Below are 14,540 nucleotides of genomic sequence, written 5' to 3' on the forward strand. Positions count from 1 at the left end.
TAACATACAACTAATTTGTAACTGTGATAATTCTATACTTTGGAGTACTTTGGAGTACTTTACATATGGAGTAAAAAGTAAATTGAAAAACTGCTGTCCAGTGTTTACTAAATCTTGTGATCATACTATATGTCTTAGTCTGTAGTCTTATTTTATGAGACAAACCTTATTTATCATAGGTACCCAGTTAATCTCCTTGCTGTACAGCACCTTCTTCCAAACCTCTCATTATTTTTTCTCCCCCTCTTCAATCCTTCTGTTTCAAATTTGTTACTAGAAGTATATTGTATTGTATTAGACCAATGACAGTCTTTTTATACTCAGCTTGTGTAGCTTCAGTGTTTAAAATTTGTTTTAAGGTTAATCCACAAAAACTTTATAGGCAGCCTCTTTTTGTTAAGCATGGACATCAAAGGAACCACAGTTTGTCTACAGTTCTTTGTCTACAGTTATTTGTAGACAATGGAAAATGTTCCCAAGAAAAACGATAATGAAGTAGCATAATTTATTCCAGTAATATTTTGCCTTTATGATTTATTTCCTGATCACCCTGCCTTCATGTCAACAACTGTAAATGTTTTTGGTCTGCATCATCAGCAGCACAGTAATTAGCACAAACTTCCTCCTTTTTTCCAAAAAAACTAGAAGTCAGCAGTGATCTAGTAAAGAAATGGAAAAGATAATAACATATTGTTTATTATAATCTTGAATTCTAGTCATATACAGAAATAAACTCTATTGTAATCATACTTTGACATATGTAAAAATACAGCCAGAAATCTCAAACATGAGGTGCTGAAAGAATAATATGTTTTTTGGTTGGTTCATTTAGTAAATGAGATATCTTAGAAACACAACGTCCTGAAAGTTTGTGTACACATAAAATTTGACTTTGTATTTTTAAGTTTTGGTGGTATTAAAAAGAGAATATTTGGAATTCATTTGTACACATACTTCTTTATTGACAGATTCTATACCCCATACAAGTTAGCCTAATTGTCACTTTCCCCAATGAGGCAATTTAACATACTAACATGCTAGTTTACAGTGTGTCCCATTGAATGATTTTAATATATTGTGTCATTATAGTGCATAATTTTCTGCAATAATACATGATGATTCAATAATCCAAAAAAGACAGAAAAGACTTCTTGAGTGTCTGTGTTTCTATTTTCACCACTGTGATCAGATTGTTTTACTACTTTTCAGTCACAGAGAACAAGATCATGGAAAGATGTATTCTAATGACTACTTTATTAGTTCATGCTGTTTCAAATGGACACATATTTCATCACATTACAAAATTGTCAGTCTACATATCATTCTTTATTCTGAACCATTTTCTCTAACTTAAAGCAAGAAGTATGTGAAAACGTGTGCGTGACAGACCTCAGGTGCATACCTAACTATTGTCACAGCCACACCTTTCTGCATCAGCTGATGGTCAAACTGATGTATAAAAGAAGGACAGAAGCATTTGGTCCTTGCAGAAACATTCTGAAGCACTACAGACATGCTGAGATTTCTGGTGTTGACAAGTCTTGCAGCCATAGGTAAGAAAATGACAGCACACACCACATTAATGATAGTTATATAATATATAATATATATATAATATTCTCTTTCTCTCTCATTCCCTCTCTTATACTTAGTCAGTCAGTTTATTGTCTTGCATCAAACGAGACATTACTTTTTAGTTTAGTCAGCACACAGCAGCTCCACATCATTGGATCTACCATTACACACACTACCATGATTTCTCCTTTTCTTTTTCTGTGTGGAAATGACATAATATTGTGAAGGTTTGTGAAAGCTATATATTTCCATTTTGATATTTTTTACCAGTGCTGGCTGAGCCGGTGTCCCAGCCCAAGTTCCTGGAGGACATTGGTGCAAGGGTTGTGGGAGGTGAAGTAGCCAGTCCCAACTCCTGGCCCTGGCAGGTAACCTACAGAAACATAACATCAAAGATTATATTCATGTTTAACACACATTTTCAGCAGAGAAAGTGATGTGTAGGGAATTTGCTAATACAGAGTCAATAGATTTATAAATGAAATTTCTAATGTTTTCATACAAACTCATATCTATTTTCCCCCCTTAGATCTCTCTTCAGTACCTGTCTGGCAGCAGCATCTACTACACATGTGGAGGAACCCTCATCAGGAGAGGATGGGTCATGACTGCTGCTCACTGTGTGGACACGTGAGTGTTTATGCCGTTATATCTTTGACATGGCCTAGTCCTGAGCACTGGGTTGCGACAGGACATGGAAGATGTTGGTTGCACAGATAAACACTAATTGCATTTTAAAGAGACATTACTATCCTGCATAGAATAATGTTTAATGAATAAATACATTTGCATGTTTTTTTTATGATATAATATTCACTTTCCTGGTTCAAGTGCATAGCTAAGAAAACTTGACTTACTGCATGTTAGCAAGATGTAAAATATTGTTTTTCAACAGATATTTTCAGTTTTTTTTTTCGTTGCATGCCCACAGCTCCAGGACCTGGCGTGTTGTTCTTGGAGATCACAACCTCATCGCCAATGAAGGCAAAGAGCAGTACAAGAGTGTGAGCCGTGTCTACATCCACCCCAACTGGAACAGAAACAATGTTGCTGCAGGGTAAATATTGATATATGTACATCAACATATCATAGAATCTATTTTGTTATTTGTATACACATAATAGAAAAAAAAACATGACTGAAAAATTTTATAGCACTTCTCACATATATACATAGAATATGCCACCCAAAACAATTTCCACTGAAGAGAGACAACAGCCTACTGTTAAACAAGGGATTTTATGAGTCAAAAGTCAGAAGATGTATTACTCACTGAACAGACCCCTTGATGTTCTGACCCTCAGGTGGGACATTGCTCTCCTGCGTCTGTCTTCTGATGCCACTCTCAACACCTACGTCCAGCTCGCCAACCTGCCTCCCTCTGGTCAGATCCTGCCCAACAACAACAACTGCTACATCACTGGATGGGGACTCACCCAGAGTGAGTTTGACACTTTGATCAATTTACATGTTAAAAGCCAGTATTCAGTTCAGTACTTCAATGCAGTAATCAAGCTATCTGTACACAATGTCACAGCAGTGTATGATCCTGCTGTCACAAGGTTTATCACAGTTGTACGATGTCTTATTTCTGCTGTCCCCAGCTGGAGGACAACTGTCTGCTCTGCTGAAACAGGCCTACCTGCCTACTGTTGACTATCAGACCTGCTCCAGCTCTGGATGGTGGGGCAGCATTGTGAAGACCACCATGGTCTGTGCTGGGGGTGGCAGCAACTCTGGTTGCCATGTGAGTCCATGAGGTCTTAGAATGGACCTTACCACTTAGTATTTATTTTCCTAAAACTTACTTCACTGATTAAACCTTACAAGTCGAACTAATGATGGACAGTTTTCAAAAGATTTATATTTTTATGGCGCCATAATATATTTCTCTATTTTGTTAAAATCTTACACCGACATCAACCACAGGGCAACTCGACTGCTGGCAGTGGTTTTCTAATCTTTCATATTTCATGCCTTTAGATTTTTTTTTTCAGTTCCAAACACTGACACAAGTGACATCACCTGAGTACACTTATCTGATTTCACACAGCTTCTTCTAGTCAGAACATTTTTTTTACCACTACATGTGAACAGACTTTGAAAATTGATCCTGGTAAGCCAGAATATGGAGACATCTCAACATCTTGACAACTTTTTAGAGTGACCCTTTCTAACAATCCTCGATTTTAAAAGTTGACATTTTGATTCTGTTTTGTTTGTCAAATGTTTTCTCTAAATGCAGGGTGACTCTGGTGGCCCCCTCAACTGTAATGTTGGTGGACGGTGGGTTGTCCACGGTGTGACCAGCTTTGGGTCCTCACTTGGCTGCAACACCTACAGGAAGCCAACTGTCTTCTCCCGGGTCTCTAACTACATCAGCTGGATGAACAGCGTCAGTATTTAACACTAACCCATAGATATAGTTCAGTCAATGTAGGTTTTACCTTATTTGTGTTTTAAAAATCAGGCTACATGCAGTAACTGCAAGATTTCATAATCCATTATATGCACATATTCAGCCTTAGAAATGCATCAATTTGTGTAGTGTTTTACTAAGATTCTTCAGAAACTGATTCATTTCTCCTTGTTTTTCCAGATCATGGGTTAAGAAGGATGATCTCCATGAAGATGAGAGAAGACTGAACTCATCTCAGTTTCTGACCAAATTTATCAGAATCAAATTTCCTCTAATTCTGTATTTCTCTAAAGCTCTTTGAATTACTCTGTGTATGAACTGTGCTATGCAAATAAACTTGCCTTACTTCTGATGTGCATTTGCCTCACCACAATTTTTTCTGATGTATTTTGTAATTGGAAACAAAACACCTAATAATCTTAACAGTTCTAAAAGCCTTAGTGTAATTTAAGTACAAGAGTGGTTCTGCAAAAATGAACTATTCAAGTTTTTTCAGCCAACTGACTTAAAGAGTAATTTATATATTTCAAATGAGTTTCAGTACTAAATAGATTTCAAAAGTCACTGTAACACATGGGGCTCATTAAACAGCTTTCACTGAAACGTTTACACCTAAAAAGAGAATTTTGTCAAACTTTGGCCTAAAATTGGATATTGGATTGCATTTTAAAACTGTTCTGTAAGTAACAGTGACCTGCCCAGTCCCCTGCATGAGGGCCTGGGTTGGTAAAAGTGTGTAAAGTTTGGGGGAGTTGCCTCCATGAGTGGACTGCAAACTGCTTTATGTTTCAGTTATTATGAAAAGTTCAAACTGGTAGAGATTAAGAGACCAACTTTTCCTGGTTTAGCTTTATAAACATTAGCCACTAGAGTGCGCTGAGGGACCTGAATTAAGTTACTGAAATTGACAGCAGAAGGACATGAGACAGAGTGAGATGCTAATGGTCTACAGTGAGACATGACAAAAGCATACAGCATGAAATACATAGAGTGCATTAAAACAACAATAACAGCAACACATAAACAGAGGGACAAAATTTAAAGGCAAAGGTGTAGAGTATCTAAGTGGACCATGTACAGCATAAAGTAGATTGAAACACAGAAACCCAGAGGTCAGAGCAACAATATGAAACAATATGAAACAAGCAGAGGTAGTAGAACATCACAGGCTGGAGGTCAACAGATCAGAAGTTCAGAGAGTTAGGTGGAAAACGCTAGACGGAGCAAATAAGTTTTGAGCGAATATTTAAAAGTTGATAAGTCCAGAGACGACCGGATGCCATAAGGGAGAACGTTCCAAAGGCGGGGCGCAGTGTGGCCGAAGGATCTAGCGCCCATGGTGGCCTGGTGCACCGTAGGGCTGCAGAGGAGAGTGGAACCGGAGGAGCGGAGAGTACGAGGTGGAGAATAGATATGTAGTAGATCAGTGATGTATGGTGGGGCTAGAGAGTGGAGGGCTTTGTAGGTGAGAAGGAGGAGTTTATAGTTTATACGGAAAAAAAACGGGGAGCCAGTGAAGTTGTTTAAGGACAGGGGTGATATGATGTGAGGATGGAGCTCTGGTGATGATTCGGTCAGCAGAAGATGTGTTGTAGAGATGGAAATGTTGGTCTATCTCTCTTTATTTGTATCACAGTGGTCCAAATTGAGATGCTGTGTCTCACAAAAGGGACATCTTTCAATCAGGTGATTGTTTCATTCCCATCAGCCTCAGCTGTTCTAGGTCTTTCTGGCTATTCCTGTGTTGCCCATTCTGCTTGGAAAGGAGGAGGAAGCTTTTGGTCTTTGCAGAGAAATGTACCAGAACCAGTGGGCATACCTTAAAGAAAGGGGCAGGTATTTTCAGTGACAGCTATGCAGAGATGTTGAAGTGTTTCCATTTAGGGAATAGAATTATTTAAAGACTGTGCTGCTGGCAGGAGTGATCAGGAAATAAATTGTAAAAGGAAAAAATCACACCACTTCCTGATTGTCTTTCCATACCTTTCCATTTCTAGACAGTCCTGCCTGTTCTGTAACATTTCAATGCAATGAGCGTAATCTTCCTCCTTCTTTCCATTAGAATGGGGAAGTCAGCAGTAATCTAATAAAGAGATAGACAAAAAAAAGATAACATCCTTTATCATAAGGTTGAATAGTAGTCTAACAAATGAATAAATACCTACATAAACAGTAGTACTACATACTACAATGTGACAGTGATCATTCTATAATGTAATGCATATGCAGTAAAAAACAATACACTGATATAATGAGCTTATGTATATTTTTACACATTAATATAACACTCATTTTACATTTCTGTTATTATAAATCCAGGATACAAACAGTTGTAGTGTGAAACAAAGTAGTGGACTGACAAACAGAGCTGTTTTGTTTTATTAATAATTGAATAATTATCTTTAATCACCTTCCTGAAAAGATGAGGGCTGCTTCTGTACAGACGGACAAATAAAACCTGTCTTTGTTCATCCCTAATAAGAATTTTAAATGAAAGACAGAAAAGAAAAAAAAAGTGGGAGAAAAATACCCCTGATGTGCGTTTTATATAGGTCCAAATATTTCTTCATGATAAAAGTTTAAAACAATTATGGGAAGAAAAATGGTGGTTGTCAATGTCAAAGTAGAATAACTTAGTTACAACTTAGTTAGGAGGAAAAAACTGGTTTTCTACTGTTATGAGTTTTAATGTAAGTGCTTGTGCAACTGAGCTGCTCTGGATCCAGCAGCAGGATATTGACTGTAGTATGATAACGGACTAAACCATTTTATTTCCATTGAATTGGGAAAAAGTTAAATTAACAAGATAAAAATAATGTTGTATGTGATTCTCAACCAGTATGCTTTTATATAAAGTTGTCACAACTATGTATTTTTAATCACTAGATGTAAGGTAATTTGGCTACTACCTTCAGACTCTGCATTTGTCACAGTCCAATTACATATTTTGTTGACCATTCACAATATAAAGCACTTTTACATCATGTTCACAGCTTCACTGGAATCTGTGTTTAATGATCCCCATGTGTTACAGTGCAACAGCAGAGTTTTCAAAACAATTTAGTAACTAAAATCATCTGAAATAAGTAAAATGACTTTAAATTAGCAGGCTGAAAACAACTACTGGAGTTTATGTTTGAAGAACCACTGCACTTAAATCACACTTAGGCTTTTAGAACTGTTAAGATTACCAATGTGTTTTGTATCCCATGCAAAAATACATCACAAGAAATGAGGAAATACATCACAAGAAATGAGATGAGGCAAATGCACATCAGAAGTAAGGCAAGTTTATTTGTATAGCACAGTTCATACACAGAGTAATTCAAAGAGCTTTAGAGAAATACAAAATTAGAGGAAAATTGATTCTGATAAATTTGGTCAGAAACTGAGATGAGTTCAGTCTTCTCGCATCTTCATGGAGATCATCCTTCTTAACCCATGATCTGGAAAAACGAGAAATGAATCAGTTTCTGATTGTCCTCAAGAATCTGAACAAAACACTACACAAATTGATGCATTCTTAAGGGAATGAATGAATAAATGAATAAAATTCATTATTAAATCTTTAGATCTTTCGAATTTAAAACACACAAACATTAACTCAAATAATTGAACACCTACAGTGATTGAACTATATCTATGGGTTAGTGTTAAATACTGACGCTGTTCATCCAGCTGATGTAGTTAGAGACCCGGGAGAAGACAGTTGGCTTCCTGTAGGTGTTGCAGCCAAGTGAGGACACAAAGCTGGTCACACCGTGGACAACCCACCGTCCACCAACATAACAGTTGAGGGGGCCACCAGAGTCACCCTGCATTTAGAGAAAACATTTGACAAAAAACAAAAAGAACCTCTTTAAAGTATGGATTGTTGGAAAGTGGTATGAACTTTAGTGATGCACTTTGATGAACAACATTGAAGGACATCCATAGTGATGGACTCACATTACAACCAGAGTTGCTGCTGCCACCTGCGCAGACCATGGAGGTCTTCACAGTGCTGCCCCACCATAAAGGGCTGGAGCAGGTCTGATAGTCAACAATAGGCAGGTAGGCCTGTTTCAGCAGAGCAGACAGTTGTCCTCCAGCTGGGGACAGCAGAAATAAGACATCGTACAACTGTGATAAACCTTGTGACAGCAGGATCATACACTGCTGTGACATTGTGTACAGATAGCTTGATTACTGCATTGAAGTACTGAACTGAATACTGGCTTTGAACATGTAAATTGATCAAAGTGTCAAACTCACTCTGGGTGCGTCCCCATCCAGTGATGTAGCAGAAATTGTTGTTGGGCAGGATCTGACCAGTGGGAGGCAGGTTGGCGAGCTGGACGTAGGTGTTGAGAGTGGCATCAGAAGACAGACGCAGGAGAGCAATGTCCCACCTGAGGGTCAGAACATCAAGGGGTCTGTTCAGTGAGTAATACATCTTCTGACTTTTGACTCATAAAATCTCTTGTTTAACAGTAGGCTGTTGTCTCTCTTCAGTGGAAATTGTTTTGGGTGGCATATTCTATGAATGTATGTGAGAAGTGCTATAAAATTTTTCAGTCATGTTTTTTTTTCTATTATGTGTATACAAATAACAAAATAGATTCTATGATATGTTGATGTACATATATCAATATTTACCCTGCAGCAACATTGTTTCTGTTCCAGTTGGGGTGGATGTAGACACGGCTCACACTCTTGTACTGCTCTTTGCCTTCATTGGCGATGAGGTTGTGATCTCCAAGAACAACACGCCAGGTCCTGGAGCTGTGGGCATGCAACGAAAAAAAAAACTGAAAATATCTGTTGAAAAACAATATTTTACATCTTGCTAACATGCAGTAAGTCAAGTTTTCTTAGCTATGCACTTTAACCAGGAAAGTGAATATTATATCATAAAAAAAACATGCAGACCTATTTATTCATTAAACATTATTCTATGCAGGATAGTAATGTCTCTTTAAAATGCAATTAGTGTTTATCTGTGCAAAAAAACATTTTCCATGTCCTGTCGCGACCCAGTGCTCAGGACTAGGCCATGTCAAAGATATAACGGCATAAACACTCACGTGTCCACACAGTGAGCAGCAGTCATGACCCATCCTCTCCTGATGAGGGTTCCTCCACATGTGTGGTAGATGCTGCCGCCAGACAGGAACTGAAGAGAGATCTAAGGGGGGAAAATAGATATGAGTTTGTATGAAAACATTGGAAGTTTGATTTGTAAATCTATTGGCTCTGTATTAGCACATTCCCTACACAATATTCTTTCTGCTGAGAATGTGAGTTAAAGATGAATGTAATCATTGACATTGTGTTACTGTAGGTTACCTGCCAGGGCCAGGAGTTGGGTCTGGCTACTTCACCTCCCACAACCCTTGCAACAATGTCCTCCAGGAACTTGGGCTGGGACGCAGGCTCAGCCAGCACTGGTAAAAAATATTCAAAATGTCAATCATGATTTATAAATGGTGTACAAGAAAGCACACAATATTATTTTGTTTCCACTGACAGAAAGAGAAAATGCAAAAACAAGGCAGGAGATGTGCTGGTAGGTCAGATTTTCAGGAGCTTCTGTGTGTTAACTAAAATAAAAATGAACTGACTCAGAATTAAGTGCAAAAGAGTGAATAAGACAGAAAAATAATAATGCAGACTATAGTGCATAGTGTTTGCTGTCATTTTCTTACCTATGGCTGCAAGACTTGTCAACACCAGAAATCTCAGCATGTCTGTAGTGCTTCAGAATGTTTCTGCAAGGACCAAATGCTTCTGTCCCTCTTTTATACCTCAGTTTGACCATCAGCTGATGCAGAAAGGTGTGGCTGTGACAATAGTTAGGTATGTACCTGAGGTCTGTCACACACAGGTGTTTTTTGCAGTAAGTTACTGCATACTTCCTGCTTTGACTTATAGGAAATGGTTCAGAATAAAGTATGTTGTGTAGACTAACAACTATATCTGGATGACATGAGCCATGTTTGAATTTATTTACAGTAGTTTGAAAAAGTCCTCCGCATTTATTTTGGGCAATGTGTTTAAGAGAAAAATATATTTTTGAATACATTTCAGAGTATTTATTTGAAAACAGGTTTCCATGGTCTTGGCATCAAGTATTATGCAATTACATGCAAAAAGTGTTAAGATGAAAAATTTAAGTAGCTTTGAAGTTATATAGTTGTATATTATCTCCATATCAATTTGGAGTAAATGAATGTTGTGACCATATTGTATATAAAAATGGAAACCTACATATTGAAGATGACTTTACACATCACCTACTATCTTTTTTTGACCATGCATCATTCAATACACAAAGTTATGCACTGTAACAACGCAATATATTAAAGCATGCAATAATAAGTGATAATGTGTTGTAATTTTGAGCTAGCAAAAAGTATAATGGGTCATGTCAGCCTTATTTTGGACAGTTATAAATACAAAGTCAAAGTGAAAGTTTCTTCAGTATGAATAAACTGTGACTTGACCTGGCTGTCTCTCAGTCAGGGCTCCTGACATCAGGGGATCACTAGGTCAACTGTCTTGGACACTCTGTCAGTGGAGGGCCTAAAGGAGTTCACTAACCCGTAAATAATCAGCTGGAAAATTTGGTCAAAAATACATAGTTATGAAAACTTTAGATAAAAACATCCTGGTTGAGAGTCACATATAAATTTATTTTTATCTTACTAATTTAACTTTTTCCTCCTTTAATGCAAAAAAAATGGTTTAGCCCTTTATAATACAGTCAACACAACTCAAGTTTCTCATTTCATCAAAATCTATAGAGCGTTATATTTTTATACACGAATACAACACCTTTTTAATTTTCTTTTAATTACTAGTGACCTAGTATAAAAGAGAAAGAGAAATAAATTCTAATATTCAGAAGATTTCAGAAATGTCAGTGGAACTCTTTGACAAGAAACGATAGTAGTGAAACTTTTAAATATGATTTACTTCCTGATTACTCTGCTTTCCTGCTAACAACTGTAAATATCTGTGCTATGTGTTTTCATCAGCAGCACATTCTTTCTTTTTACTGTAAGTCATTCTTGTACCTATATAGAACACTTCAACATCTCTACATAGCTGTCACTGAAAACACCTGCCCCTTTCTTTAAGGTATGCCCACTGGTTCTGGTACATTTCTCTGCAAAGACCAAAAGCTTCCTCCTCCTTTCCAAGCAGAATGGGCAACACAGGAATAGCCAGAAAGACCTAGAACAGCTGAGGCTGATGGGAATGAAACAATCACCTGATTGAGAGATTTCCCTTGTGTGAGACACAGCATCTCAATTTGGACCACTGTGGTACAGATAAAGAGAGACCAACATTTCCATATCCACAACATTGCTAATGTGACAAGAAATACTTCAAAGTGGCCACAGTTTGGTCACACACAGTATACCTAATGTGTAATGTTGGTTAAAACTAAGAAACATGCATACAGAGATAGGGCAGCGCAGTGGATGAGTGGTTAGCACTGTTGCCAAGAAGGGCCCGGGTTTGCAACCCGTCAGGGATCTTTCTGTGTGGAGTTTGCATGTTCTCCCTGTGCTTGTGTGGGTTTTCTCCAGGTACTCTGGTTTCCTCCTACAGTCCAAAAACATGTATGTCAGGTTGATTGGTGACTCTAAATTGCCCATAGGAGTGAGTATGAGTGTGTGAGGTTGTTTGTCTCTATGTGGCCCTGTGATGGACTGGTGACCTGTCCAGGGTGGACCCCTGCCTTTCACCCAAAGAGAGCTGGGATAGGCTCCAGCAGATCCCTGTTTTTACAACACATGGCAGAAAAATACAGTTGATACATGTCGGTGTTTTCCCTCTCACCCTGCCAACAGTGGAACTAACTTAAATTATATGTGTGACTGTTTCATTTCAGTGGTGCATGACCTACTCCGCTCTTAGCGAAAGAATATGGGTCCTGAACCCCTGCCATAGTGAGTCTTCCCCTCAGCTTCAAGTTGGGCTTTATGTGTGACTTGTTCGTAGTGTTTCTCACCGCCAGTCCCACGTCCAAATCTTTCAACAACTGGCTTTTGTTGTTTACTCCATTCAAAAATATGCACAGAACATGTGATAACACCATGTATTCTCATGTTTTTATAACACAAACAACAACAGTTATTAACTAGCATCTCTAAACTACCACGTCCCACCTGTTTCCTGTTCTATTGATAAAGACATTTGAGTGACACCCTATTGCATTTGAGTTTAAGATTTCTGTGGTAGCTTTGAGAGGCGCAAGCACCAGATGACGCTGAAAAAGATAAAATTTATAATCTATGGCTTTATTTCTGCACATTTACATTTACTACATTTTCCACTACACCTAAATCACTTTCTTATATAGCCTTTAAATTTCATCGAACCTTCAGGAAATTTGTCGCAACTTGAGTTTGCAGGACTTTGGTATTCTGTGCATTTTAGGCACTAGCCTGGATCATTGCAATTGACATAAGCCCCTGCTGAAGTAGTAAGTGATCCTACATGTGTCCTCCAAAATATGTTCCCTGACAGGAAGGTGTCAGGCCACAGCTCAGTATGACACATTCAATTTCACTTTGTCATGGTGGAGAGACTTTTAAAATACGGCTTGTTAGAAAGTGGTGTTCTGAAAGAGTTGGATCAATTAAAGGGATATGCATAATCTGCTCTTTGTGTCTCACTGTTCTGTCTAGCTTTTACAGCCAGGTTTCTCCCATTAGGATCGTTCTGTTTTACTCTTATAATAAAAAATTGTTTGGACCTATAGGCAAAGACAAGTCTAGGCCCAACATCCAGTAAAGACAAATGCATAGTGAAAGACATCTGTTTCCACTGGGTTAGTGAGCCAGAGGTTAATGGAGATCCACATTAGGAGCTGATTCCCTCCTCTGGAACAACTTTCATTATCTTATTGTCATACAGCACCCCCTATGTGAATTTTCTTCCTTTAGTTCTGTGTTTTGTAACAAACATCCTGTACATAAGAGTGTAGGTGCACTAAATGCTTTGAGTATTTAGTTTTCTTCTCTTTCTCTCCAGTCTTTTTTCTTTAATTTTAAAATTTTGTTAGGGATCAGCACAAAGAGGCTACTATTTGTCATTCTGTATAGAAACGAATTTGCATGAAATTTAATTCATGAGACATTCATGGGCCCTTGAGGATGATTATATAAGACTGATTGTCAGTCTGGTTCCTGGATGTTAACTCCAGCATCACAATGACTTTTTTCATCCAGTATCATCAACTGATCAAAATTTAAATTTCTCCAGTATTTTGGTTAATGAATAAATAACTGGAAATGACATTATCAGCCTCAGGTGTTTGTTGTGTTTAGGGTGATTTTACAGATGTTAGCATGTTAGCATTAACATGCTGCGTTAGCATGACTGTACATCCTAGACTGACTGGTATTTCAGGTGCATCATCTTTGATGAGCAGTGACAGACTGACAGTGACATTACCTCTCATCTAAGAAGTCATGTGTCAACCTGTTTCCTCTCCTAATAACAAAAAAACAGGCCTGTTCTTAATTACACAAAACAGCCAGTGACACCCCATTGTATTTGACTGTATGGTTTCTGTAATACCATTGAGAGTGGCATTGACAAAATGACACTGAAGAAGATAACATTACAGTTTCTAACTCTAAATTAATCATTTTACTTTGTGGATCCATATTGACCCACACCAGCTGCTAGTTTTCAGATGACCACCACAGCTGTGACGTTTCTTGTGATTTAGTTCTGTGCCAGGTCAGGATAGTTTGGTTGGACCGTTCTAGTCAGTATTTTAAACAATGTTACATTAAATGATTTTGGGAATGTTTTAATGTCTGACAGAGGACAAGTGATCAATTTGTGTATTTTTATGTGTGCTAAAACATCATGGTGTATTACCATACTACAGTACATTCTTATAGGAATTCTTATAGGAATAGATGTTGATAAATTAGTACAATGATTATTTATGATTATTTATTTTTTTCTTCATTAAAAAATGTACATATAAAAAAATCCTTAAATATACTTAAATGCGTACTGAGGTTTTTAACTCAGTTCTCATTAAACTGCACTTTTTGTATTTTTTGTTTGCCATCCTACCAGTCAACACAGGACTTCCTGAAGCCAAAAATTGGCAAGGTTCTTGGATATGCTGAGCAAAATGAATTTAGTGTATGGACTGTTCAGATATAAAATACATAATTAATACATAATTGTACATCTTTCGTTTTTTTGATCAAAGTATTTTCACCATCAGAGTGTAGCAAGGACAACAGTGCACCAGGCAAAAGTTTGATCTGTACATGTTAGAGAAATTAAAATGTTTACATTCCTGTGACCTGATCCACCTTACTTTAGTATAACTGAAACACTTCTGAATGGGGCCTATTGTGTATTGTGGAACTATAATTGTTGCTATCAGTGAGCATAGTTTGCTCTAAACTTGACTATTTGATAAGGGCCCACATGTCTTTCTGTGTGAAATCACCTCCCTTTTGTGTTACCTTGAAAACTGATGTGTTAGGCTGCAAGCAGCCAGTGATCCTCATGCTGTACC

At 37.6% G+C, this 14,540-nt stretch overlaps 2 protein-coding genes across 2 annotated transcripts; one reads left to right on the forward strand and one right to left on the reverse strand.

Moving 5' to 3' along the window:
• The first annotated feature begins 1,465 nt into the window (after nt 1-1,465).
• On the forward strand, nt 1,466-4,327 carry LOC113129891 (elastase-1-like). The gene is made up of 8 exons (XM_026306104.2): nt 1,466-1,553; nt 1,846-1,943; nt 2,105-2,205; nt 2,507-2,632; nt 2,880-3,016; nt 3,180-3,322; nt 3,821-3,970; nt 4,175-4,327. The coding sequence occupies exons 1-8, from the start codon at nt 1,514-1,516 to the stop codon at nt 4,184-4,186; spliced, it is 807 nt and encodes a 268-aa protein (XP_026161889.1). The 5' UTR covers nt 1,466-1,513; the 3' UTR covers nt 4,187-4,327.
• A 2,937-nt stretch (nt 4,328-7,264) lies between these two features.
• Nucleotides 7,265-9,740, reverse strand: LOC113129889 (elastase-1-like). The gene is made up of 8 exons (XM_026306102.1): nt 9,682-9,740; nt 9,323-9,420; nt 9,061-9,161; nt 8,633-8,758; nt 8,249-8,385; nt 7,943-8,085; nt 7,660-7,809; nt 7,265-7,440 (listed from the first exon to the last, which is right to left on the reverse strand). Exons 1-8 carry the CDS (start codon nt 9,719-9,721, stop codon nt 7,429-7,431), a joined length of 807 nt encoding a protein of 268 aa, XP_026161887.1. The 5' UTR covers nt 9,722-9,740; the 3' UTR covers nt 7,265-7,428.
• Nucleotides 9,741-14,540: the final 4,800 nt, after the last annotated feature.

The sequence above is a fragment of the Mastacembelus armatus genome, chromosome 5 (assembly GCF_900324485.2).
Source record: "Mastacembelus armatus chromosome 5, fMasArm1.2, whole genome shotgun sequence".
Taxonomy (NCBI): Eukaryota; Metazoa; Chordata; class Actinopteri; order Synbranchiformes; family Mastacembelidae; genus Mastacembelus; species Mastacembelus armatus.